Here is a 26,809-nt window from a genome sequence, read left to right as displayed (position 1 = left end):
ATATGAAAAATTGTGAATTTACCATATTATCCTCATTTAATTAATAATTTTAATTCTTAATGTTTGCATTAACCAAGGGCATTTTCTGGTATTTTGAATGTTTCACCATTCTCTGCCTTTTGCTTTATATATACTAGCCTCTCTGCACGCGCTTCCGCGCATGCGAGAGGTTTTTTTTTAAAAAAATTTAAATTTATTTTAGAATTAAAAAAGATAATGGATATTTGTGTTCCATAAAAATAGGACCCATTATCTGAATTTTCTTTTAATTTTAATTTTTTTAATACGAAAAATTGTGAATTTACCATATTATCCTCATTTAATTAATAATTTCAATTCTTAATGTTTGCATTAACCAAGGGCATTTTCTGGTATTTTGAATGTTTCACCATTCTCTGCCTTTTGCTTTATATATATAGAAGATGATGATTCACTCTTTAAATAGGAAAAATGAATGATTGGATTAGTTTCATTTATTTAGGGTGAGAATTGCGATTATATAAAATTATTTGTTGAGAATAAAAATAGGCCAAAAGTCCTAAATGGTATATGTGATTTTTCATATGGTGGTTTTAATGTATTCAATTTTACTCATTGATTTATAGTGAATGTTATTGCGATATAATCGGTTATAATGTGTCCAACTGACCACTTTTGAATGGGTCGAAGAAGTTTTAATTCTTACTTTCACATTGCCATTATAAAAAAAAAAAAAAAAAAAAAGATCAAGCCCTCAATATACTGCAGAATCTCACTTATGAATGGGTCGAAGAATTACTTTAAAATAGCGTAGAATATAACTTATATTGTGTTACCTTATGGCCAAACCAAGCTTATATAACAAACAACCTCTAAAGATTTACGATATATGGACAATGATGGTAAGCACGGGTACGTCAATCTTCTAGAATGAGGTATATGTACTAAGCCCTATAACCCATACGTACTAATATAGGAAAGATGGATTAATTGTATTATTTTTATCCAATTAAATTGTGAACAATCAATTACTAGATTTTGCTTAGAATTAATAAAGCACTACGGATAATGGTTAGGTAAACCCATATATGATTTTAAATATAGTGGTAGGTAAAACTATGATTTCGCATCCATGCGACCGCAGAATTCTATGAAAGTTGGGTAGTTTATGTTACTAATGACCTTTTTGTCTTGACCTCATAATTAAGTCAAGCCATCACTGAAATGCCCTAATTAAGAGGTCAGAAATAATATCACAATCTTGGTTCTTTGTCTTCTGACCGTTGATCATATGCAGATGATCAAACAAGAGGCAACAACTGAGAGAGACGTTTCCTTACAAGATAACACTGAGAAAGACAATTGGGTCACGGCGACCTATCTATCAACTTGCATTTCAAAGCTTGAATGGTAGTTTTTGTGAGAGGACTGTCGCAGGGACAGGTGGCAACAGTGTAGCGCATGATACTGATTTTGTAATATATTTATTAGAAATGATTCAATTTTGAAACTTAGGTAGAAGCAAAAAATAAGAATAAAAAAAGTGTAGTGGAAGAAGACCAGCTCTGTCGGCAAACACTGACGAGACAAATGGCTGCTGCATACATGGTTATGCGATTGATTGGCACACTAGGATAAGTCACCAAACCAGTGCATATGGACCAACCAATACACAACCTCCCTTCTTCTCCAATTTTTTTAGGTTGTCATCTGACCTAAACAAAACCCTAGTTACTCGAGAAAATTTATCCAAAATTTCCGTATAGAACTCTGAACAGTTTTCTTTATCAGTGTGAATTACCATTCGGATTTGTAACTTGTTGCAACGTTATAAAGAAAAATATCAATAGACAAAGTGCTAGTTATTGGTGCTCATAATTTTTTAGATGACTTTGCAATTGACAATTTGTGTCGAATTAGTCGTACTCGACCCCAAAATGACACAACTCGAACACACCAATTTGAAACTGTTATAACTGCATGTGCCAAACTTAGAAGTCGCGTATTGACCATACACTAGAGCCCATCATCTCATTTATATCATCACTTGGAAGGTGTTACCAGAGGTGGTGTACGAGTTGTGAGCACCATCCACACACACACACACACAAGTACAGTCATTATAATACGATGAACTCGACTTGTTTTTCCTTAAGAGCCAATTTGTTAAGTTTTCCATGGCATCTGATTCTCTACTCAAATTCGTACACATTACACAGTTGGCCTGGCTACCTGAATTAATTTGGGTTGTTCTTTCAAGTTTCTGTTCTTCTTCATGTTCTAAATGGGCTGACCCTTCTTCTATACTTGGCTTCAATTGGGCTTTTGAAGGGCATAGAGTTATGTGGACACAATTTGAGTCCTTGACCCTTATTCTTTTAATTCCAAATAAATAACGTAGCTAAACCCTATGTGATCAATTTGAAGTATTGGGGTGGCTCCAATATTAGTGCACCAATATTTGCTTACCTGGGTGCAGAACAACCATTAGGTGATAATTTAACTTGGCTTGGCTTTCTCACAGATAATGCCCTTCAGTTTAAAGCTCTCCTGGTATATATAGAGGTATGAATATGAATTTTGGTTCTTAACACAATTTTCTGGTCTTGCAGCACCGATGCTATGGGGAATCAGTCCCGTTCGGACCAATGGAGGAAGCATTTGAAAATGCAAGCACTCTTGGATACTTCAACTCAGCCCAAGCTATAGCAGATTATGCAGAGATACTCATACATGTGAAGAAGGAACTACATGCTCAACATAGTCTGGTGATTGTTATTGGTGGATCATATGGTGGAAGTAAGTAACTTTCATAGCCTTCTTCATAACTGTCACATCCGATCCTATACGGTATATTTAAGGGCATTTTTAAGAATTAATGTTGTAATGTTTTGAACTTAGGTAATTAAATTGTGAACAATATCGTTACGATCTTAGATTTAGTAATGAACCTGTGGGTATTTTACACAACAGTTTTGTGGGCTGGTTTTATTTAGTTAAATAAATAGAATGAGATACAAAAGAATCTTTGAAATATTTTTTATTTATTTCTTCATTCTATGCATATATGTTCTCCACTTTTCTTCCCATCCATTATTCCTGGTCTCACTTTTCTCTAATGTGTTTTTCTTTTCTCTTTTTGTAATTGAAAACAAAAACAAAGAAGGAAAAAAAAGAAAAAAAAGAAAGAAAGTTATTAAACTATTTGGTGCATGCTTTTTTATCTTTTATTTTTTAAAATTTGTTTATCTATTTGGTGCAGTGCTTGCTGCATGGTTGCGCCTAAAATATCCGCACGTCACTGTTGGAGCTCTGGCCTCATCAGCTCCAGTTTTTTACTTCGATAACATTGTTGCCCCAGAAAATGGATACTACTCCATCGTTTCAAGAAGTTTTCCAGAAATATTTATTATAAATATTTATTGATCTTTTCCATCTTTTTGTCGCCCTTTGCTTTTAAATAAAAGGCTTATTTATTATAATATCTCTTAAAATTTTGGTCAAATCTTACTTTATCCTCCAAAAGTTAAAATGGCCCACTTAATCTCCTTGATCAAAGTTTGGTGTTCCAGTTTAACTCATATGGTTATCTCTATTAATAACTTCGTCAATTTTGATGACGTGTGACATGACTGTTTCAGTCTTTTTACTATAAGTGATGATGTGTGAGATGTAGGCCCCACTTTTTCTATTTAAGTAGACTAAAATATTAATAAATAATTAAAATTAAATAATTAAATAATGCAATTACTTGTTAATATATAAAAAAATCAAAAATGGAAAAAAATTAATATTAAAAAAAAATCTCTTCTTCTCCATCTCTCCCTCTGTCGTCCCCTCCCCTTCCCCTAACTTCACACCATTAGACCACAACCACCACCCAACCCAAAGCCACCCTCACCACCACCACTCCAACCTTACCCAATATCACCCGCCCAGCAACCAACCCTTACCACCCTCCCACCACACAACTTCTCAAGACACCCCCACCTCTCTCTCTGTTCCTCTCTCTTCTCCCAAGCCCAGCCCCGACATCCACATAGTCACTCACCCCACCCCGCCCCAACATCCACATGAGTCTGAAAAAGTAAAAAATAAAAACATTTGGAGCTAGCATGTACTAATTTTTTACCTTAGAGTAAGTATTAATTGTAATTAAAATGATTTTGTAGGGACTCATCGCTTGGATTTGCTACGTTGAAACAGTAGTGATCCGGAGGGTTGGTCAACCGGCGCAAAATTGAGGTGAGAATTATTAAAGGATGGATTGACAAGTACTCCGTGGATCTTCAGGCATTAAAACATGAAAAACCACTCCAAAACTAAAGTGCCAAAGGAACTAAGATTTAATTGGATTGTTGGCTTCAAAATTCAAAAATTGAGCAAGGAAATTGATGAGCTGCAGACTATTTTGTCCTGATTTAGGGTTTAGTAAAGTTGGTTAGAGCCAACATACTCCATACTCTGCACTTGAGTTCGAATTTCCCTCTTTATAATTTAGATTAGATTAAAGTAGATTATCGTTTATATATATATATATATAAATTTGATTGGGAATTTGTTGGCTTCAAATATTGAGCAAGGAAATTCATGGGCCACGGACTATTTTGTCCTTTAATGATAGCTTTTATCAGAAAGGTGCAAGTGATATAGTGTGCGCAAGCCAAATTGTAAAGTAATTAAAGATGGTGCATTATTTATTTCTTATGTAAGGTTGGAGGCTTGGAGCATTAATTTGAAGCAATTTGGGTTTTCTTTTTCCTTTCAAGTTTTTTTTCTTCTTGTTCTAAATGAGCTTGGGTTATTCTTGGGTCAAATGGGGTTGTTGACAAGTGGGCTTTTTAAAAATTAATTAATATATATATATATATATTACGGCTAATTAATTTTTTAAACCATGTAATTAATTTGCTGATTGGCAACTGAAACAATCGTCTGGCACCTTTTAATTACTTGATCAACGAAAATTACATGATAGGGAGGATAACAGCTGATCCGTTGTGGAAAAGTGGGTTTAAAGACGATCAGAACTTTATAGATGGCTAAAAGCACTTTGTTAAAAAGTGCTGTTTTTACCAGAGGTAGTATCCATCGTAGTGCACAGGATAGTGAATATAGCTTGGTGTCCATTCAATTGGAACAACTGGCTTTGCATCATCTGGTTTCTTCACTTCTTCAACACTCACTATGGTGGCATAACCAAGCTTCTTCTTCAATGATTTGGCCAAGTCAACCGCATCGACTCCGTCTCCAATCACCTCCACATGCTCTTTCTCCATTTCTATCGATACTTTGCTCACACCTGCTTAATCAATCATGAATTAACTAATTAATTATCATTTGTGTAGCCACCAAAGTGTTTGATTATTATTTGAGTGATTGATCGATGCATACCTTTGGCCACCGCAGCAATCTTCAAGGCCTTGGTTCTGCATTTCTCAGACTTCAGCTGCACCTTCATGACTATCTTTTGCTGCATGGACAAGGATCGCGGTTAAAGCTTACTGTTCAGTTGCCTCAAGAAAATCTAAAATAGTAATTTAGACTATCGTTTGGATATAGGAACAAATTAATGAAAAGGGCTTACCTTCATGTCGGAAATTGAACTATATAAAAAATATATAAGTAGCCTTTTTGGGAGCAGAAAACTCTTGTGAATCTATATGAATGAATGTGTCTTTTTTGTACTTGAAGACTTCGATGTCCCTTGCAATGCAATACCAAGTCTATGCTGTATTTATAGGAGCTTATGGTCTTCATAGAATATATTAACGGCAAGTAGAGTCCAATATTCAATACACGTTCAGGTCAGCTGCTTGGAAACCAAGATTTTCACATACCGCGTCAAGAAACACTGTACGAGACAGATTCAAATTTGATTCGAGGAGACTTTGACTTTTCCTAAAGACAATAGGAAAAGGTAGAAGTACAATGATTGATACTTACAAATACACAAAAATTGGTTTGGTGCCGGAGCTCCCATCTGGGCCCTTTTCCATTAAAGTATGATTAGTACTTTTAAGTGATTGGGCAAATCTTGCATGAGCCTTTATTGTCTACCCAAATAATAAATTGGAGTTTTATGTGTGAAAGCTTCATACATAGATAACTAAATAAGTGGAGAGTTTCTTCACATATAATAAATTTTATTAGTATGCCAAAATAATCAAAAGAACAAACATTAGTTAATTCCAAGTTCTAATATCCGAGTTTTGGTGAAGGACAGAGATGTTCTTCAAGTGGAGGGTTAAGATTGGATTAAATATTGTTAAGTCTTAATATATATATTTATTGATTTGTTCAAAGTTTAAGAGAGGAAAGACTACTCCGTTTCAAGGTCAGAGCATACTAAAGTCTCTTCGAGGACTTATAAATGGGTTTTAGCTCCTTTTTTTTATTTTTACAAATTACATATTAAGATGAATTGTTGATAATGAAACTCGAACTTAAAACTGAATAACAAAGATAATGATCTTTACCAATTCAACTAACTCTCGTTGGCTAAGTCTTATGGTATTGGATGATGTATGTATAGTGAAGTCATAGGAACCATCTATGTGAGTCAATCCAGGTAAAGACAATCGAGTCAAGTCGGGTATTAATTGGTACTGTTCTAACAACCATGAGGTTATATATGTGAATTGGTCTTAATTGATGGCAAGCCCGAGAAAAAATGTGTTCAGTGTTATAAAAATAACCTGGAATATGTACGAATATTGAGCTGCACGTAAAGTAGATGAGACACAGCATTTAACGAGGTTCGGCTATGCCTACGTCCTCGGAGAGCAGCAGCAGTAACTTTTCACTATATAAAATAATATGGCTACAACTTTAGTGTTTACAACATGTGTGGCTCACTGAATTTTCTCTCTGCTCTCTCTCTCTTCACTCATTCACCCTCTTTCTTCCTTCTCTTCCTCTTGTCTCTTTCCCCTTCACTTTTTCCTCTTCTTTGTTTCTTTCCGTTTCCCTTTCTCTTCTTTTCTCTTTTCCCTTCTTTCTTTCCTCTTTTCTCTTCTCTCTTTCCTCTTTTCTCTTCTCTCTTTCCTTTCTCTTGGTCACACGGCAAAGGCAAGATAATGCCTTATTTATAGGCAGAGAAAATGATGCCCGTGAGTGTGCATGTGATAAGCTTCCAAAATATTTTGCTTAATTTCTTTGTGGGCCCCATACATGTGGGCTCCACATGTTTATTCTTTACAACACTCCCCCTTGGAGACCACATGTCCCTAGATTGGTTGCCTCATTAAAACCTTGCTTGGAGGAAACCTAGTAAGGTAGAGAACTGATGGAAGGAAGAAAGAAGAGTACAACAATCTGTATAGCATACTTCTGGATGCTCCCCCTGATTAATATCTCCCCCTGATGTCTTCATAACTATCTTTTGGAGTGAGAATCTTTCGGAGTGAGTGAATGATGTAGCCACCAACAATTCATATAGTAAATATATTTCCAGTGAGCTATCTCTATGTAAATCATAGAAATTTTCAGAGTCCGCGTTTCTAACAAAACTTGGGCTATTTGTAAGTTCACTTGAAAGAATATGCCCGTACAAGGTGTTATGCGGAGATAGCATCAAATATACCTCACATCATTCCAAAATGATGGTGATGGAGTTGAGCCCTATCTGAAAAATATGATGTCCGGTCGAATATACTTCCGGAAAATCATTAAAGTGTCCAACGGATAATCCTCATAAAAGTGCTTCAATACTTTCTCAGTATAAGCAAGAATCTCGTTGGCATAATGCTCGATTTTTAAGTCGAGATAAATATTTCGTGAATTCTGCAGAAGTTTTAATGTGTTGCAATCACATTATAATCAATGTACTCACTGAGGTAATTTATGCATATTAATATTGAGTACAAATTTTGTGCTTCAAGCACATGTCCTTTAGGGACTTGCTTTATGTAATGTCAATCATCTCAACGGATTTTGTTTAAAAGGGATTAAACTTTATGACACATTATATAGCTTTAACCCAGCTATTTATATATCTTTAGGAAATCGCTTCTGGCGATATGCTCCGTGCATTTAATAACCCTTAAAGATAATATGTTGGTCTCCGTAATTGTGTAATAAGGGGGGGCACAATTGAATCTGTAAATATGGAGAAAACCCAACATTCCTTGTTTCTACCAGAAACAGTGTGTCATACAAAGTAGGTATATTCCCTTTTATTCCGAACACCCAAGTATAAATTTCAGTATTAACATCTTTTGGGGTTCGTACTGTGGGTTTGTTCTTTCACGTTCATTCTCATTTATAATGGAATTACCTCGTTCCATTTTGGCCAATAATATTGTCGACATTTAATAATTGAACGTGGTTCCAATCAACACAGCCCATTGATGATTTGAGTAGCTACTCCAAAACCAAAAAAATTGTCATTCATCAATTCATGATCCCACCATTCTCATGTGCATGCGCATGCATCAATTATTAGCATTTATTTGCCTTTGGGTACCCAAGCCACTTCATGGGGCTTTTATTATGTGAGAATGTGGATTATAACCTCCATTGGAGCGTTATTTAGCAGTAGGGCGTGGATAATCTCCATTTAGGGAGTTGAAACATTTAGAACCCATATATCTGTCATGCTGCAGGCATGCCACAGATTAATACATACATGTCAATTAATTTATGGGACTTTAACTCATATTATGGGACTTTAACCCATATAATTTGCTACGCATTAGGCGTGCATAATATCAATATTGACATGTCAAAGGATTGTCCTTTCGGGACTTCAATCCACATCATTTGCTACTCAACAGGCGTGCATCATATTGATCACTGCTATACCCATATTTTGTTCTTATGGGACTTTAATTTGTGCAGTGTATTATCAATGTATCCAACTTGCAATCTGTAAAATTTGCGTTAATAATTCATGGATACATACAAGCCATTCTTTTGGAACGGACTTATCTCCCCATTTGGTTACCTTTCAAGATAAAATATCAAATAGGTATATAAGCATAAAATAACACAAGTATTGCTTACATCCTTAGGTGGGAGAAACTTTTCTCAAGTATCATTCAAGCTCGTATCGGCCCAGTAAATATAAAGTATCGCTTGATGATCTTGTTATATCCTGCAAGAGCAAAAATCACAATTCTTTTCTCTGTCAAAAACAAATAACTCTCAGAGTTAGGATCACTGCATGGATTCATTCTTCAGATGTTCATTCTAAAGAAATAAAATCTCTTATGAACAGAGAGTTATAAAAAGAGAAAAAATGCAAAAAGATTGTGATATTGATTGCAAGGTAAGGTAAGCAATCAAGGAAGGAAGCTGGTGGGAGCAGACAACAAGCTCTAATTTCTCCTAGTCTAGAAGGACCTCAGGAGATTAGAGCATAAGGTCGCCTTCACAGTTCCCTGATGTAGCGGAAACATGATCAGGGATAGTCTTGCTTCCTGAATGGATGATCAGAGATAGTCTTGCTTCTCGGGCATATTAAGTGCTCACTGATAAGAAAAACAAGTAGATATCGCATCACTAGGTATGGAGAAAACTGGATGTCTTCTGCAAAGAAAATTTCGTTAGTAACACATTTATACACAAATACAATAAATAGGTAGAACCGGTGAATTTCAAATTAACCATAGGAAAATTGCGAGATTCTCGGGATACTTTTGAAAAAGTAGCTCCGTGAAATCCGCAAAGCAAGATCGGATTTTGACAAAAATAATACTTGAAAACGCCGAAAGTGCCAACATGCATTATCAGAGGCCACGTGAAGTTTTGGACTCTGGGAAAGAAAAAGATAATATGGGGATCTGAGATAATATTGGGATCCTGGAAACTGTAGCCATATTTCCTCCTATAGATATGGCCTTTGCAAAACTTGATTGAAGCAACTGTGTTTCAACTTGCTCCTTTCCTGTTATAATAATTGCGCACATTCTTAAAATTTGCACCTGTAGTTTTTACATCTTTTCAAAATGACGGTTTGGAACCTTGTGCCTTATAGGTTCAAATAACCACATCGACTTTCCCAAATTTCATATTTCAACGTATGGGAGCCTGAAACTTTTGTCTTGGGCTAAACACAAACTCAGAATTTATTTGCCCTTTTCAAATGGACATGAAATATGAATTGAGTAAAAGCCATGATAATATCACAATATAGTAGTGAAGAGCATTAACTACTATATACCCACAACTTCAAGTTCAAGATCTCTCATATATTCGGATCCATGGGCTTCCGGCCCAGATATAACAAAATATGTGGGGAGCCTCAATTCATTATTTGAGGTTTATATTGATATTATCCATTTCGCGGTGTATTCTTAACAACTGGAATTCACAAAATATATTTCTTCCTTGAGGTGTCGATTATAACAAAATCGAACTTTAAATTCATCATCTTCTTATGCCAAAGAAATATGTGGCATACCACAATTTGCAATAATACCTCAAGGGTTATCCATTTAATTGTTGGAACTTCAGGTTCTCAACATTGTTAAATTTTGAACTTCAGGCCAAAGCCACATATTCTCATGGTATGGACATTTTTACAATTTTCTGTACATATTTCGGGACTTCAAGCCTTTACATAATTGTCCATATTTTGAGGAACTTCTGGCATCTCATTTAATTGCTCTTCCATGAGTTTAAGGAACTGCAGGTTCCCTTTTGTATATAGTGACGGTTTACCCAAAATGGTTCATATTTATGCATACGTCACTATTCATCAAGTCATGAATACGTATCTATTCATCAGCCAGTACAGTTATCATCAATGTGTACGGCACCATGAAACTGCAAGTTCCCTTTTGTATATAGTGACGGTTTACCCAAAATGGTTCATATTTATGCATATGTCACTATTCATGTGAATAGTACTATTCATCAAGTTATGAATACGTATCTATTCATCTGCCAGTACAGTTATCATCAATGTGTACGGCACTATGAACCAATACGGTACTGTTACATCATTAAGGAACTCTAGGTCCTTATTTACATGTCAGGGATCAAGGACCCTTAAGTCCGATCACATGTTTACAAATACAATACCGGAGAGACTGCCAGCTCTCATATTAATATCATCATCAAGGATCTTCAAGTCCTGATGTAATTGTATGATGAGGATCAAGGAACTTCTGGTCCTGATCTGCATACTGTAAAAACTCATCATACAGCACAATTAATCCATAAAAAAAAATTGCTGATAAATAAATTACTGGTATGGACGATAAACCCGCACCATACTTTAAATAAATGTAAATGTGCGGTAAAATAAATTCATAAATTAAATTACTTGCTGTATGGACGTTAATCCCGCACCATACCTTAAATAAATTAAATAGCTTGCTGTATGGACGTTAATCCCGCACCATACCTTAAATAAAATTAAATGTGCGGTAAAGTAAACGTGCTTGTATGGGCACTAATTCTGCTCCATACATTTAAATAAAAGCAAAGGCGTGGACGATAAACCTGCACCACCCTTTAAATATTGTCGTATGGGTAATAAACCTACACCATACCATAAATAAAATAAATAAGCAAAGGCGTGGACGATAAACCCGCACCACCCTTTAAATATTGTCGTATGGGTAATAAACTTACACCATACCATAAATAAAATAAATGTGGGAATAAAAACCACAACTAAAAATATAAGAAAGTGAAAATTACTGTAGGAAGCTTTTCCAACCCCCCCCCCTTTTTTTTCTTCGTTGGAATCTTATCAACACCATGATTCATTAGTTTGAAAGCTAGACAAATTATGTTGGCTTTTCTTCTTTACATCAACATAATGGTTAGTAGTATAAATAATAGTGCAGCACAAAAATTATACTTGAGAGCTTCTCGTGCTGATAACGTGTTATAAAAATAACCTGGAATATGTACGAATATTGAGCTGCACGTAAAGTAGATGAGACACAGCATTTAACGAGGTTCGGCTATGCCTACGTCCTCGGAGAGCAGCAGCAGTAACTTTTCACTATATAAAATAATATGGCTACAACTTTAGTGTTTACAACATGTGTGGCTCACTGAATTTTCTCTCTGCTCTCTCTCTCTCTTCACTCATTCACCCTCTTTCTTCCTTCTCTTCCTCTTGTCTCTTTCCTCTTCACTTTTTCCTCTCCTTTGTTTCTTTCCGTTTCCCTTTCTCTTCTTTTCTCTTTTCCCTTCTTTCTTTCCTCTTTTCTCTTCTCTTCTCTTTTCCCTTCTTTCTTTCCTCTTTTCTCTTCTCTCTTTCCTTTGGTCACACGACAAAGGCAAGATAATGCCTTATTTATAGGCAGAGAAAATGATGCCCGTGAGTGTGCATGTGATAAGCTTCCAAAATATTTTGCTTAATTTCTTTGTGGGCTCCACATGTTTATTCTTTACAACATTCAGTACTTTTTAAATTTTATTTTTATTTTGTGTGTGTGGTGGGGCCTTACTGTGTCTGTATTAGTGCTTTAGCTAATTGAATAATTTCTTTCAAAATTGTTTTGATGGTCCCTTGTCACCGTTTGGTATGGTGCATGACATTTAGTGTCTACTTTATTGGAGAATAATTAGATTAATTAAATCGTAGGGATGACAGTTTGTACCCTAAACCTTCTTTCACTCCAAACTTAAAATTAAAAACCTCACAGTCCTTATTAACATATGTACTATATATTAAAATAATTTATAATTTATATACGCCTCAAACAATTTATTATCATTTCATTTCGACGCGCACCTATATATGCATGCCTTTAAAAAACATTGACCAGTAATAGTGACCCATTTTGATTAATGCATGTCTCTATGCACTATGAAGTCAAGAAACAATGGAATAGTTGTGCAATTTCATATCCTTAGCTAATTACCGAATGGACGCTCATCCTTCTCTTGAGGAATTTGGGTTGATTGCGTTTGAAAAGAAAAATTAATTAAAACATATGGATGTTGCTTGCACTCTGTCTTTTAAGTTGTTAAACTCAAGAAGATGTTTATATATTGATAAGTTTGGTAATAAATTAATAATACAAAATGAATAATGAAAATGAATTTCAATCACAATTACATAATAGAACAATTGATCTGTTGCGGGGATTCATCATGAACTACACGATAGTGAGTAGAACGATGTCGTGGATGATGGACATAGCTTGATGTCCAATATTGTGTTGTTGTTGGAGTTGGTTTCTCCTCCTCCGCATTTGCTTTCACTGGTTCAACACTTACTATGGCGGCGGAGCCAAGCTTCTTCCTCAACGACATGGTCAATCTCGTGGTATCGACTCCATCTCCAATCACCTCCATCTGCTCTTTCTCAGCTTCTATCGACACTTTGCTCACGCCTGCTTACATATATATAAGGATCGTCCCGTGAGGATGCGAAATAAAGAATTGTTCCACATTTGAAAGTTACGAAATTTTGCATAAGACTTATAAAAAGTTGAATTACTTCCTAATTACTAATTGGTTTTGGTGTGGAACGTTAACTTCCTCTAGATCGCAAGTTAATTTATCAAAGAATTAAAGTTTCCTTTAAAAAACATATATATAATTTTGTAAACCTTTAGCGACTGCAGCAATCTTCAAGGCATTAGTTCTGTGTTTCTCACAGTTCATTTGCAACTTCATAACTATCTTTTGCTGCACCATGGTAGGTAGGGCTTTGCTTTATGAGTTGATGTGATTTACTTTAGAGGTGGATGAGAAAGTAGCCCAATGCGATGTTGTCTTTATAGGAGTCTGGTCGTGTTATAATACGATAACCTCCGGTTGACTTGTCCCCACAGAAGACCAAGTTTACACACCTTCATCTAAAACAAACAAACTACTTTTTCCGCACTCATACACTGAGTCAAAGCAACCGTAGATTCCAATTCTTGTAGTAAAACGCGGCTGATCAGTACTTTTGATTGAGAAAGACTTGCATTTCACAGGCAGCGGTCTAGCCGGATGCTTCTTGTGGTCCTTCCAGAAATCTTATATAAAGAATGAACTAAAGTGGACTTCATATTTCATTCATTAATGCACAATGGAATTAGAAGCTTCTGCACAACTCCTCGTGCACTAATTAAAAATAAGGGTTAATTACATAAAATTTCTCAAATTATTAGGTATTTCTCAAGTTCATATATGATTTTAGAGATCCTCATTTGGCCCATGGGCTCATGGGGTCCGTCTGGCCCATTGAGAAAAAGTCCAGCCCAACCGATTAGTTAGTGGGCTTAGCATAGGTGCTTAAAGCCCAACCCGCTCATCAAAGTCCGGCCCATAGGCCCAAATTTAATTATATATATATATATAACTTATTATATTGGGTTAATTATATTATATATATATACCTAAAAGATATAAGGAAATAGAGACTTCAACACACACAAGGGGTTCCCTTCCACTTTCATTCCTCTCCAACACCTTATCCACCATGCTATAGACAATTTCGTGATTATGTACTACACCATTTGAGATTTATAACGTTTCTATAGACAACTTTGTCTTTTCCTTCTCTATTTTTTCTTTCTTTCTTTTCCTTCTTTTCCCTACCACTTTCATTCAATATTTGCAAAACGCACCGTATGGTGTCTCTCCTCTACCTCATTTCCATTGGTTCGCTACTACGGAGGCCATATACTTGTAGGATATATAAAATTATTGAACATTAAACCAAATATTGTATCAAGTTCGCACAAGTTTGCAGTTTGTTGATAAGGCCTGTTATACATCGATAAGGCCAAGAGGAGATTTAATTGGCAGTTTGTTGGCTTCAAATCTTGACAGAGGAAAGACAATATTACAGAAAACTGCAATATTGCCTTTTTATTATGTAATATTGTTAACTTATAATCTTGTTTTTATTCACTTAACAAATTTCAATAACAATATTACATAATAAAAAAAAAAATGTTTGCCTTTTTATTCCACAACAAATTTCAACACCAATTACATAAAATGGAGCAAATGTTTTTCTTTTACTAATGGTAAAAGTAAAACATTGTCAGAAGCACTTTAATTAAAAATGCTTAATTTAACATCGGCAGAATCCATCATAGTGTGGACAGTGAATATAGCTTGATGTCCATTGAATTAGAATGACTAGCTCTGGCTCCTCTGGTTTTTTCACTTCTCCAACACTTACAATGGAAGCAAAGCCAAGCTGCTTCTCCAATGACTCGGCCAAGGAAACGGCATCAACTCCAACTCCAGTCACCTCCACTTCCGCTTTGTCTACGTCTATGCAAACGTTGCTCACACCTGATTAATTAGTGATCCATCATTAGTTGTTAACTGACTAATTAATTATCAATAATGAGTACCTTTCCTATTCCTATTGAGAGGGGTAATAACATACTGAACTCACACACATTACACGGAAGCTAGCTAGGACTCAAACTCAGAACCTTTTCCGGAGGGATCAAATGCTCCAAACCATTACATTAGCAAGTCCTTTGCATAAGTAATTAGTATAAATTGGTCATTTGGGTAGTCACAAAATTCATCGACCATTTTGAAATTGAGATGCATATATATACCTTTGGCTTCTACAGCAATCTTCAAGGCCTTGGTTCTGCAGTTCTCAGAGGTCAATTGCACCTTGATCACTATCTTTTGCTGCATACATAAAGATCATATTTACATATAAGAAAAAAATAACTCTGATAAAAGAATGAAATGAATTAAAAAGGCTTGCCTCCGTATTGTAGAGTGAATATGAAATGTCCTTTTTGCAAACACAAAACTTTATGAATTTATATATGAACGAATGCATCTTTGTTATAAAAAAAAAAAAAAAAAAAACTTGAACACTTTTGGTAATAATACCAATGCTATGCTCTATTTATATAGGAGCTTAGTCTTCTTAAAATATTACCTCCGGTTGATCTGTCCCCACAAAAAAAGAACAAAAAAAGACTTGGACATATAGCTAGTTAGCTGCTTGGAAACCAAGATTTCCACACCCTACGAAGATTCCAATCTCATTAATTCCAGAATACTTTAATATGAAGTTTGTTATGTGGATGCACGAATGCTGATTTGGCCATATACATAGAAAACAAAAAACAATTAGGAGTTTATGTGTGAAAACTGCATTATATAAATGACCTAAAGGAATAGAAAGTTTCTTGGAAGAAGAATAATTAATTAATTCCAAGGGATGTCTTTCAGGTCGAAGGTTATAAGATTTATATGTGTTGTCAGTTAGTTTTATTCGAGAATGTTATCCTTGAGGATTGTCCTACTGTTTAATTCAATAAACTATTGACTTCTCTCTCTCTCTCTGAATTAAATAAAAAAATGTTGGTGTACGTATGTGACTTTTGGGTGCGGGTGCCAATCAACCAACCTTCTCTTGGTATTGTGGCTTCAAGAAACAATGGATTAGTTGTGCAAAAGCTTTTGATATGTTGGCCATTTGATAACCTTTTTAGTTTTTAATTTTTTAAAAATTGAAAACTGAAACCTTGTTTAGTAACTAAACACAAGTTGTTTGGTAACTGATTTTAATTTGAAGTTTTCAGTTTTATATGAAACTTGGAAATGAAAGTTTTTAAGTCAAATTGTGAATTTGAGATCGTAGAATGGAAGTGCATGTTACTAAGAGTTGGCTGCATCTGATTCAAAAGATTCTCAAAAATTTTATTACAACCAAACGCTTGACCATTTCAACTATAGGCCTTCTAGCTTTTTGCTACTTTTCAACAAAAATGTCATCAATTTGAAGCATTGGGGTGGCTCCAATATTAGTGCACAAATATTTGCTGACCTGGGTGCAGAACAACCATTAGGAATATACACAGCGGTACTACTAACCCCATCGATCATTTATATAATATTAGAAGTAATAGCCTCAAGTTATGCACGCTTAAGCATATCAGAAAGAAAAAAGAATAATCAGCCAGGGGTCACATCTGTATACTTCTGTGAAGTCACAACTGCAAATAATGAAGCAAAATGAAGTGGCCTTTTTAACTTTACAATATCTATAACAATCGTATAAAAAATTGTATTGAACTCAGACCTCATCTTGGTTAGCAAGATTCCACCGGACAAAGACTAGTTGTTGAGGTAAAGAAAGGTGCACCACATGTTTTGCTTCATCTTCCTGCAAGCCTAGCAGGAAAAGTTTATAGAGGAGAAAAGGCGAAATGTAAACACAAGGAGGTGAAAAGTAAAAGCAACACACACACACACACAAGTTACAACATACAAAATAAAACAAAACTAGCGAAAACAACTCGGAATGTACTCACACAGTTTGCCCTTGCACTCACACACACACAGAGTTGGCTTTGTTACCTTTCTTAAGTTCTCTCTCTCTCTCTCTCTCTCTCTCTCTCTCTCTCTCTCTCTCTCTCTCAGCTTCACTTGCACTCACAGTTTGCCCTTCTTGACTTCTTTGGTGACAAGGTACGTTTTTTTTTTTTCCATTAGATCAATTTTGCTTTGGGTTGCAAATGAATGCTCTCATTTTTTTTCTTCTTAATGCATCTGTTTTTTTTTCCTTAATATGAGAGAGAGAGAGAGAGAGAGAGAGAGAGAGAGAGAGAGAGAGAGTGAGTGTGTTTTGAGGATAGTCCATTTAGATGAGCTAGCTTGCACGCAGAGAAAGTGTGTGCGCACTACTAAAAAAACTCTTGTGGTTTACACTTCATAAAATAGGTTAATTTTATTCTCGTAATTTTTCATGTTTGAACCATTCTCAAAATTCTGTGGATGCTTGGAGACGATTTTAACTTTTAGTTTTTCTCAAGGGATATCAAAATGACCCTAAAATAAACTTTTTTTAAAAGTGGATTTTCTTGGTATGATTGAAGTTCAGGTCCCCCTCACTCTTTTTTTTTTTTAAAATTTTTTTTAAAATTTTTTTAATTTTTAAAATTTTATAATATAAATATAATTCGATGGATTTCTTAAGGGAAATATATGTCCCAATATATACAAGCATACATTTTCTTGGAATCTATCAAATTGATAGACATGTACGTATATATATATATATATACAAAATTATATATATATATTTCCTTTTATTGCTAAAATTTCTGCTTTTAGTGAATTTAAGGGTTAGATATGCAATTGCAATTGTGCTTGGCAATTTTAAACTTCAGATATGCAATTGCTCATATTTGACTTTCTGATATTGCTACGTATAGGGTGATTTAAATTTTTTCTTCTAAATTTGAACTGTATTGTTCTATTGCTGATAACCTCCATTTGTGTCTTCTATTGTCTCCATTCCACATTTCTTTTCTCTGTAGGAATTATTGAAGGATGTGTCGATTTGGGAGAGAAGAATTATAAGTGCATTTACTGTGGAGCACTTTTTTGGTTAAAAGAATCCATTCAGCAGGTACAAGAACTTGACAGCGTGCAAGCCTGAACTAATCTTTTGTCGTGTTTTTTGGTCGGTTGATTGATATTTAGCAAATGCATATAAAACACAAATTTAAAAGTTCATTTTTTTGCTTGGTTATTAAAGCAAGAAGAAGCTTGTAAGCAAGCAACTGCCCAAATCTGTCTCTCTCTCTAGATTTTGCAAGGATCTCCTAAATACTTGGAGAAGACTGAGAATTCCACAAAGCATCGCAACTCTAACGACACTTGGCTGCTCACTTTAAAGGTAACCCAAAACAATTAAGAAATTTGTTCTTCTTTTGCCATAAATCTTTGTGTTTCCTTTAGAGTTGTGCAGGAAAGCTACTGGTTGCTAATTTTGTTTAGTCTTTTCTCAAGTTATAATAAATATCTTAACCAGTTTTTGGGTGTTTACTGAAGTTCATGATTGGTAATTGATATTAAGTTCTGTTCATATCAGTTTATACTTTTGTGTGTGTTCGTGTGTGTGTGTGTGTTGAGGAAAAGTTGGAAGCATGAAAGCTACATACAACATGTGATTTGCAAATTATTCTTATTCATTTTCTCAATTAGTCTCATGCAATAAAGGGTAAGGTCAAATTGTTGTTGAATCACTGTTTTGATTGGTCATTGCAGAACAGTTTGTCGGTATGGAAGTACTCTCATACAGTTCTGCACCATGCTATGATACTGTTAATTTAAGGTGGAAATTGATTGTGATAAGCTCAAGTTCACATCAATTCAGTCTCCTAGGTTTTAGAAAAAACAGAGTTTTTGGTGCTAAATTTGATGTTAGAAGGAAATTTTTGAGCTGTTACAATTTAGATCAGCCTTTCTTGAAGCAACTAAATCACCAAGGAGGTTTTAGGTCATTAGACACCGGTGAAAACTTCAAACATGTTGGTCCAATTTTATCAAGTGGAAGCTCTGATGGCTACGTAATTGAAGGGGAAGAGAATGAAAGTATTTCGAAAACAGGGGAACCAGTAACTAAAGTTTTGAGTCCTGGTCTACCAGATGAATCCAAAGGTGAATCGGGTGCGCCAGTAAATAGTTGCTTTTGAGAATGAAAGCCCAAATTAAGTGTGCATTATGAGAAAGCTGGATGTGAAACCTTAGGCTCCCTTCCAGTGTTGTTTCTCCCTGGTTTTGGGGTTGGTTCCTTTCACTATGAGAAGCAACTGAAGGAGTTGGGGCTTGATTTTAGAGCACGGGCTAAGCAGCTGAATGCATGGTATGTATATCTATATTTGTATGGTATGTACTTGGATTCATTGAAACAATTGAGATTTGAGTGCCTAGGTCTAAGCAACTAAACTTGAGTCATTAATTTTTCAGATGTGTATGATTTTGATTGTTCCGTCAAGTTTCTTTGTTAGTTATTTTCCCCTAATCACAATTGTTTCACTTCCAGAAACTAATGGCATCATTCGTTCATTTTGCAAGATTGGTGTATGCTATGGTACTCCACAAGCGACATTTGGAGGAATTGCATTAAAATTCTTTGCCTCAATTCGGCTTGAAATACGTTCTACAGGGAAGATAAAGTCTGTAAGAACAATAGCCATTGTTTCTTATTGCATGATAGCTTTTTAATGGATGAGTATATTTATCTCTTTAGGTCATCTAATAGAGTTTGATCTATGTTGTTTGCTCATAGAACGTACTTCTGTACTGATTAGGTAAATGGAGATGAAGTAATTGGAGTTCGGGTTCGTGTAAGAGTGCAAAAGAGCAAGGTAATTTTGAATGCATCAAAATGGATTCTGTATCTATGAGGGTTGTACACCATGTACAGAAAGAACATTTCTATTACTTTTGCCTTTATGATTACTTGAGCAGTAATTGCACTTTCAATATAAATTTCATAACTGGTATGAAGTATGACAAGTTGTCTTGCCAATTCTTAAAGGTTATGTCTTTTGAGAAATTCTATGATTGCATTCATAATTCAACTAAAAAAGCCACTAGCCACAAAGGGCCAATACAAACTAGCCACAAAAGAGCCATTACAATAACGGAGCGGTCTAATATCAAAATTAAGAAAATCAGGTATGTCTCCACCAACGATCAGGCAAGATCGAAGAAACTCTGGCATAGGCATCCCAATTAAGATTGCAAACTTAGAATAATAAAAAAGAGATAAAGCTTGAAAAAACCAAGCCATAACAATACAAATAAAACTCTCACCAAGGAGAGATGAAAAGCTCTCACAAAGGAGAGATGAAAAGCTCTCACAAAGGAGAGATGAAAAGCTCTCACAAAGGAGGGACGAAAAACTCTCACAAAAGGAGAGGTGAAAACTACACAGAGAACCCAAAGAGTCTCTGCAACTTATTCCAAACATAAAGAAATTGCAAAAAAGATGGTGGTGGAGATCTGACGCCGAAATGCAGGTGAAGATCCGACGCTGAGCCGCAGCCGCCAATAATGGTTGGATGCAAATCATAATAAAACTAAGACAAATAGGGAAAACCCTTTGTCTTTGAAAATGGGGGAAGAGGTGAAAGGAGGAAGAAAGGAAGAGAAGAGAGGAGAGGGGGGAAGAACAATGGCTTCTTCCCCCCTCAAGGTGGAAAAGGCTCTAAGAGTGTTTTTTGGGAGAAAGGGGGCTAGGGTTTTTTGAGAGTTTCTTAAAGGTTATGTCTAATTTCTCAAAGTTTTTTTTGTCCCAATTCTACACTTTGCTATAAGTGCAGCCTGTGACCATGAAAACAATTGTAACAATCGACAAATTGTTAAATTCCCCTTTTGATACAACAAGATTTGGAGAAATCCAATCTTGAAGGGTCACCAAGTTCCGTGAATACAAGCGTACACATAGTATCATTTGCCATTATTTTGATGCTACCATATACTGTGAGGTATAGTGGGTTGTTGGTGTCACTTGTGCAATTTAGCCAGTAATCAGCTATATGTTGCTCATCTGGATAAAGCAAATGATAGTATGCCTCATATTGGCCACCAGTGGACTCCAATATTTTTCCTGCCCACTTGTTATGCTCAATTTGCAACCCATTCGAATAATAGTTGATTTGATAGCCATCAGGCTGAAAGATGAATTATTAAACTAAATAAACATGTAAACAAAAAAATCAATCAATTACGATAAAGAAAAAAACAAATATAAAACACTTACAAACTGACTACCTTGGACCTGGCCACCCAAGATATGTGGGTTATTGTCCATCTGTAGAATGGAAAAAACAAAATTATAAAATCTGAAAACTGTTGTAAATAATTAGTTGTGGAGCCCACATGTTCCCTAGGCTTTGCCGATAAAAGGGTTCATCCCTTCATTGTTCAATACACATAGAAATGAGAATAAGAAACTCAGTTTCTCTACTTTCTCTCTCTCTCTCTCAATTTCCTCTCCAAATTCTCCAGTTTTATAACACGTTATCAGCACGATTTCTCTACCTCCAAAATTCAGAGCCTCAACGCTCTCTCTCTCTTTCTCTGCCAAGCCTCAAACCTTAACAACCGACCTCTGCTTTGTTTCCCAGCATGTAGATCACAATAAAACAAGCAAGCAAGCAACCATGGGTTTGTAAATCACAGATCCAGATTTGTAAAACCAATCACTCTTCACTGGATACATAAAAGCGGTAACAAATTACCTACCCAACAGCTTCTCTCTCACACCGATCATCTTCCCCACCAACTGGCCTGAGCCTTAACATAAGAAAAATAAAAGAGCTCTCATTTCAGATCAGAATTATCAATCCAAAGCAGAGAAAAGGGCTACGGCAGATAAGTTCTCATACTTTTCTTTATCCTAATTGTTTATCACATTATTATATCTATAATATTATATAATCATAATAGAAGGCTAGCGGCAGGTTGAAGAAGTGAACCTAAGCTTCGAAGATGTCTGGCCATGGAAACAAAATATCAGACCAGTTTCCGGCAGGTATCGGCCGGCTACACCAGCTCACAGTCCTCAACTTCGCCGACCAACCTCTCCAGCCTCATGTACCTCGACCTCCGAAACAACAAAATCTCAGGGGAGCTGCCCCGAGACTTCGGCCTGAGCAGAAACACTCTTCTTCTTCTTCCTCCACCTACTCCTCCGAACACAACCACCACAACCATCACCAGAGCAACAGCAACAGCTCGAGACCACGACCATGGGTTCGGACCCCATAGCCAGCACCAGAGCAACAGCTCGAGCTCTGCCGCCGCCTCCGCCGAGGGTCATGTTTCAGAGCCTGACTGGTAAGCCTCTGCAGGGACTGACCATGATTGATCTGAACGACCTCGGGTGGCTCGTTTGACCAGAACTTGAAGGAGCTGGCTCAGAGAAATCCAGTCCCAGTCCCACCAACTCCAGCAGCTGTGCCTGCAGCTGGAGACCATGCCCTGAACCTGAACATGCAAGCAACAATGGAGAGACAAGCTTTCGGGCTTAGCAACATAGTGAAGAAGCAGCAGAGCTTCTAATGGCCTCATCTCTTGCCTCTGCCGCTGGGGTGTTTTCCGGCCAGAATCCCCACCAGGAACACGCCGTGGTTGCGGACGTAGTGGAGCGGCACCGGTGTGTTCTCCCTCACCGGGTTTGCTTTTGTTACTGTTGGTAGCAGTAAGTACGAAGGCTTCGCAGTTGCGGCAGCAGCAACAGCAGACGGAGGCTGAGGGCTGACGGAGAGTCTGGCCTTCCACCACTAGCTGTGCTTTGTGGTGTGGACGTGCAGTGGGTTTGCATTCTGAGGTGATGAGATGTTGAAGCAGAGAGATAGCAGCTGAAGCAAGAAGCAGCAAATTGGTATGAGGAGATGGCGGCTAGCCCCTCCCACTGACTCTGAAACTCGTCGTCTCTCTCTCCTAACAATAGGAGAGTGGAGTGAGCGTGGGGAGTGAGGCAGACCATCGGCTTCACCTGGGGCCCCGCCGGATTCTCCATCTACATAATCAACCAGCCTCATGTCCAAGTCATTTTCTTCATGGAAAAGGTTTTTGCAATGGCCGCCAGCCATGACAAGGCAACTTGGTCGTTGCTGTCTTTGGAGGCTTGCCAGAAAATCGAATAAATAAAAAAATAAAAAAAATAAAAAAAATAAAAAAAAAAGCAAGAGAGAGGCAGAAGATGAGAAGTAGTGGAAGAAGAAATTTGGTGCCGTCTGACTGGGTTAAAGAAATTGAGTGAGTGGGTGAGGTTGTAGTACAAACGTGGTGGGACTATTTGCGTCCCATGGATAAGCACAGATTGGCTGGCTTTTGAGGAAAATATTGTTAACAAATCTCACGCGGAGCTCCATAAAAGCACAGCAGCTCAGGCACACGAGATGCTGTCGGGTGGAAAGAAGAAAAGACAAGGAGAGGGTGAAAGAGAAAGCAACAGGCAAAAGTGGCCAACTTGATTTTTGCATTGTGGGCGGCATTATTGGTGCTGGGCAACTTGATTTTTGCATTGTGGGCGGCATTATTGGTGCTGGCCAACTTGCTTCAGGCATAAGTTTTGAAGTTTTCTTTAAAGCCCCATTGATTGTGCCGCTATCGAAATTACACATGCACACTAAATGATTGCCAGGCTTTACTGATTGACAGCCACCCACTTGGTCTCTTGGTTTTGGAATCTTAACGTGAACTTCGGTCGGGGTAAATATGACTTCTACTTTATAAATTGATTTAATATAATATCATACTATTTGATTGTGGTGTTGATATGAACCCACAAATAATTGCCTTTACTTTATCGTAAATTTACTTTCACTTAAAGCATGATGTGGAATTAACCCTCATACTTTATATTTCCTTTTATTTAAAGTATGGTGTGGGTTTATCGTCCATCCAATAATTTATTTACCAGCAATTTATTTTATAGATTAAATGTACTGTATGATGAGTTTTTACAGTATGCAGATCAGGACCAGAAGTTCCTTGATCCTCATCATACAATTATATCAGGACTTGAAAATCCTTGATGATGATATTAAAATGAGAGATGGCAGTCTCTCCGGTACTATATTTGTAAACATGTGATCGGACTTAAGGGTCCTTGATCCCTGACATGTAAATAAGGACCTAGAGTTCCTTAATGATGTAACAGTACCGTATTGGTTCATAGTGCCGTACACATGGATGATAACTATACTGGCAAATGTACTGTACACATGAATAGTGCCGTATACATGAATAGTGATGTATGCATAAATATTTACCATTTTGGGTAAACTATCACTATTCAAAAAGGGAACCTGCAGTTCCTTAAACTCATGGATGAGCAATTAAATGAGATGCCAGAAGTTCCTCATGATATGGACAATTATGTCAGGGCTTGAAGTCCAGAAATATGTACAGAAAATTGTAAATATGTCCATACCATTTGAACAGGGGCGAAAAAAATTCTGAGTTTGTGTTTAGCCCAGGCCAAAAGTTCCGGGTTCCCATACGTTGAAATATGAAATTTGGGAGAGTCGATGTGGTTATTTGAACCTATAAGGCACAAGGTTCCAAACCGTCATTTTGAAAAGACGTAAAAACCACAGGTGCAAGTTTAAGAATGTGCGCAATTATTATTACAGGAACATACAACTGATAGATTTTTCCACCTGCAATGAAGGTGCAGGTCCTGTAAAAATCTATAAAAATACATTATGTTCTGGAAGCCTCTGAAGGAAATTCCGAAACTTCACGCGGCCTCCATTAATGTTTGTCGGCACTTTCGGCGTTTTCAAGTATTATTTTCAAAGCCGATCTTGCTTTACGGATTTCACGGAGCTACTTTTTCAAAAGTAACCCGAGACTCTCGCAATTTTCCTATGGTTAATTTGAAATTCACCAGTTCTACCTATTCCTTTTATTTGTGTATAAATGTGTTACTAACGAAATTTTCTTTGCAGAAGATATCCAGTTTTCTCCATATCTAGTAAATGCGATATCTACTTGTTTTTCTTATCAGTGAGCACTTAATGTGCCCGAGAAGCAAGACTATCTCTGATCATCCATTCAGGAAGCGAGACTATCTCTGATCACGTTTCCCCCACATCAGGGAACTGTGAAGGCAACCTTATGCTCTAATCCCCGGAAGTTCTTCTAAACTAGAAGAAATGAGAGCTTGTAGTTTGCTCCCACCAGCGTCCTTCCCTGATTGCTTACCTTACCTTGCAATCAATATCACAATCTTTTTGCATTTTTTTTCTCTTTTTATAACTCTCTGTTCATAAGAGATCTTATTTCTTTAGAATGAACATCTGAAGAAAGAATCCATGAAGTGATCCTAACTCTGAGGGTTATTTGTTTTTGATAGAGAAAAGAATTGTGACTTTTGCTTTTGCAGGATATAACAAGATCATCAAGTACTACATTTACTGGGCCGATACGAGCTTGAATGATACTTGAGAAAAGTTTCTCCCACCTAAGATGTAAGCAATACTTGTGTTGTTTTATGCTTATATACTTATTTGATATTTTATCTTGAAAGGTAACCAAATAGGGAGATAAGTCCGTTCCAAAAGAATGGCTTGTATGTATCCATGAATTATTAACGCAAATTTTACAGATTGTAAGTTGGATACATTGATAATACACTGCACAGATTAAAGTCCCATAAGAACAGAATATGGGTATAGCAGTGATCAATATGATGCACGCCTGTTGCGTAGCAAATGATGTGGATTGAAGTCCCGAAAGGACAATCCTTTGACATGTCAATATTGATATTATGCACGCCTAATGGGTAGCAAATTATATGGGTTAAAGTCCCGTAATATGGGTTAAAGTCCCAGAAATTAATTGACATGTATGTATTAATCTGTGGCATGCCTGCAGCATGACAGATATATGGGTTCTAAATGTTCCAACTCCCTAAATGGAGATTATCCACGCCCTACTACTAAATAACGCTCCTATGGAGGTTATAATCCACATTCTCACATAATAAAAGCCCCATGAAGTGGCTTGGGTACCCAAAAGCAAAGAAATGCTTATAAATGATGCATGCGCATGCAAACGAGAATGGTGGGATCATGAATTGATGAATGACAATTTTTGGTTTTAGAGTAGCTACTCAAATCATCAATGGGCTGTGTTGATTGGAACCACGTTCAATTATTAAATGTCGACAATATCATTGGCCAAAATGGAAAGAGGTAATTCCATTATAGATGAGAATGAACGTGAAAGAACAAACCCACAGTACGAACCCCAACACATGTTAATACTGAAATTTATACTTGGGTGTTCGGAATAAAAGGGAATATACCTACTTTGTATGACACACTGTTTTCTGGCAGAAACAAGGAATGTTGGGTTTTTCTCCATATTTACAGATTCAATTGTGCCCCCCCTTATTACACAATTATGGAGACCAACATATTATCTTTAAGGGTTATTAAATGCACAGAGCATATCGCCAGAAGCGATTCCCTAAAGATGTATAAATAGCTGGGTTAAAGCTATATAATGTGTCATAAAGTTTAATCCCTTTAAACAAAATCCTTGAAAGGATTGAAATTGCATGAAGCAAGTCCCTAAAGGACATGTGCTTGAAGCACAAAGTTTGTACTCAATATTAATA

At 36.4% G+C, this 26,809-nt stretch overlaps 3 protein-coding genes and 1 long non-coding RNA gene across 4 annotated transcripts; 1 reads left to right on the top strand and 3 right to left on the bottom strand.

The window, feature by feature from the left end:
- On the bottom strand, positions 4,895-5,703 carry LOC18774828 (heavy metal-associated isoprenylated plant protein 47). The gene is made up of 3 exons (XM_007207792.2): positions 5,567-5,703; positions 5,374-5,452; positions 4,895-5,281 (listed from the first exon to the last, which is right to left on the bottom strand). Exons 1-3 carry the CDS (start codon positions 5,570-5,572, stop codon positions 5,052-5,054), a joined length of 315 nt encoding a protein of 104 aa, XP_007207854.1. The 5' UTR covers positions 5,573-5,703; the 3' UTR covers positions 4,895-5,051.
- On the bottom strand, positions 12,893-13,621 carry LOC109949956. Its single transcript, XM_020567089.1, has 2 exons — positions 13,503-13,621; positions 12,893-13,283 (listed from the first exon to the last, which is right to left on the bottom strand). Exons 1-2 carry the CDS (start codon positions 13,588-13,590, stop codon positions 13,003-13,005), a joined length of 369 nt encoding a protein of 122 aa, XP_020422678.1. The 5' UTR covers positions 13,591-13,621; the 3' UTR covers positions 12,893-13,002.
- On the bottom strand, positions 14,963-16,348 carry LOC109949444 (heavy metal-associated isoprenylated plant protein 47-like). Its single transcript, XM_020564985.1, has 3 exons — positions 16,280-16,348; positions 15,468-15,546; positions 14,963-15,189 (listed from the first exon to the last, which is right to left on the bottom strand). The coding sequence occupies exons 1-3, from the start codon at positions 16,346-16,348 to the stop codon at positions 14,963-14,965; spliced, it is 375 nt and encodes a 124-aa protein (XP_020420574.1).
- Positions 17,962-23,914, top strand: LOC109950015. The gene is made up of 6 exons (XR_002272355.1): positions 17,962-18,286; positions 18,416-18,556; positions 18,928-19,525; positions 19,738-19,842; positions 19,974-20,203; positions 20,931-23,914. It is a non-coding gene; the product is annotated as an uncharacterized LOC109950015 (long non-coding RNA).

This window comes from Prunus persica, chromosome G6 (assembly GCF_000346465.2).
Source record: "Prunus persica cultivar Lovell chromosome G6, Prunus_persica_NCBIv2, whole genome shotgun sequence".
NCBI lineage: Eukaryota > Viridiplantae > Streptophyta > Magnoliopsida > Rosales > Rosaceae > Prunus > Prunus persica.
The sequence above is the reverse complement of the archived record's forward strand: the minus strand, read 5'-3'. Positions and strand labels throughout refer to the sequence as shown.

Coding starts and splice junctions, on each gene's coding strand:
- LOC18774828 (XM_007207792.2), bottom strand. Junction 5,282..5,373: donor GATTGCTGCGGTGGCCAAAG/GTATGCATCGAT, acceptor TTGATTAAGCAG/GTGTGAGCAAAGTATCGATA.
- LOC109949956 (XM_020567089.1), bottom strand. CDS start 13,590: ATGGTGCAGCAAAAGATAGTTATGAAGTTGCAAATGAACTGTGAGAAA. Junction 13,284..13,502: donor GATTGCTGCAGTCGCTAAAG/GTTTACAAAATT, acceptor ATATGTAAGCAG/GCGTGAGCAAAGTGTCGATA.
- LOC109949444 (XM_020564985.1), bottom strand. CDS start 16,348: ATGGCCAACATATCAAAAGCTTTTGCACAACTAATCCATTGTTTCTTG. Junction 15,547..16,279: donor AGCCACAATACCAAGAGAAG/GTTGGTTGATTG, acceptor TTATGTATGCAG/CAAAAGATAGTGATCAAGGT. Junction 15,190..15,467: donor GATTGCTGTAGAAGCCAAAG/GTATATATATGC, acceptor CTAATTAATCAG/GTGTGAGCAACGTTTGCATA.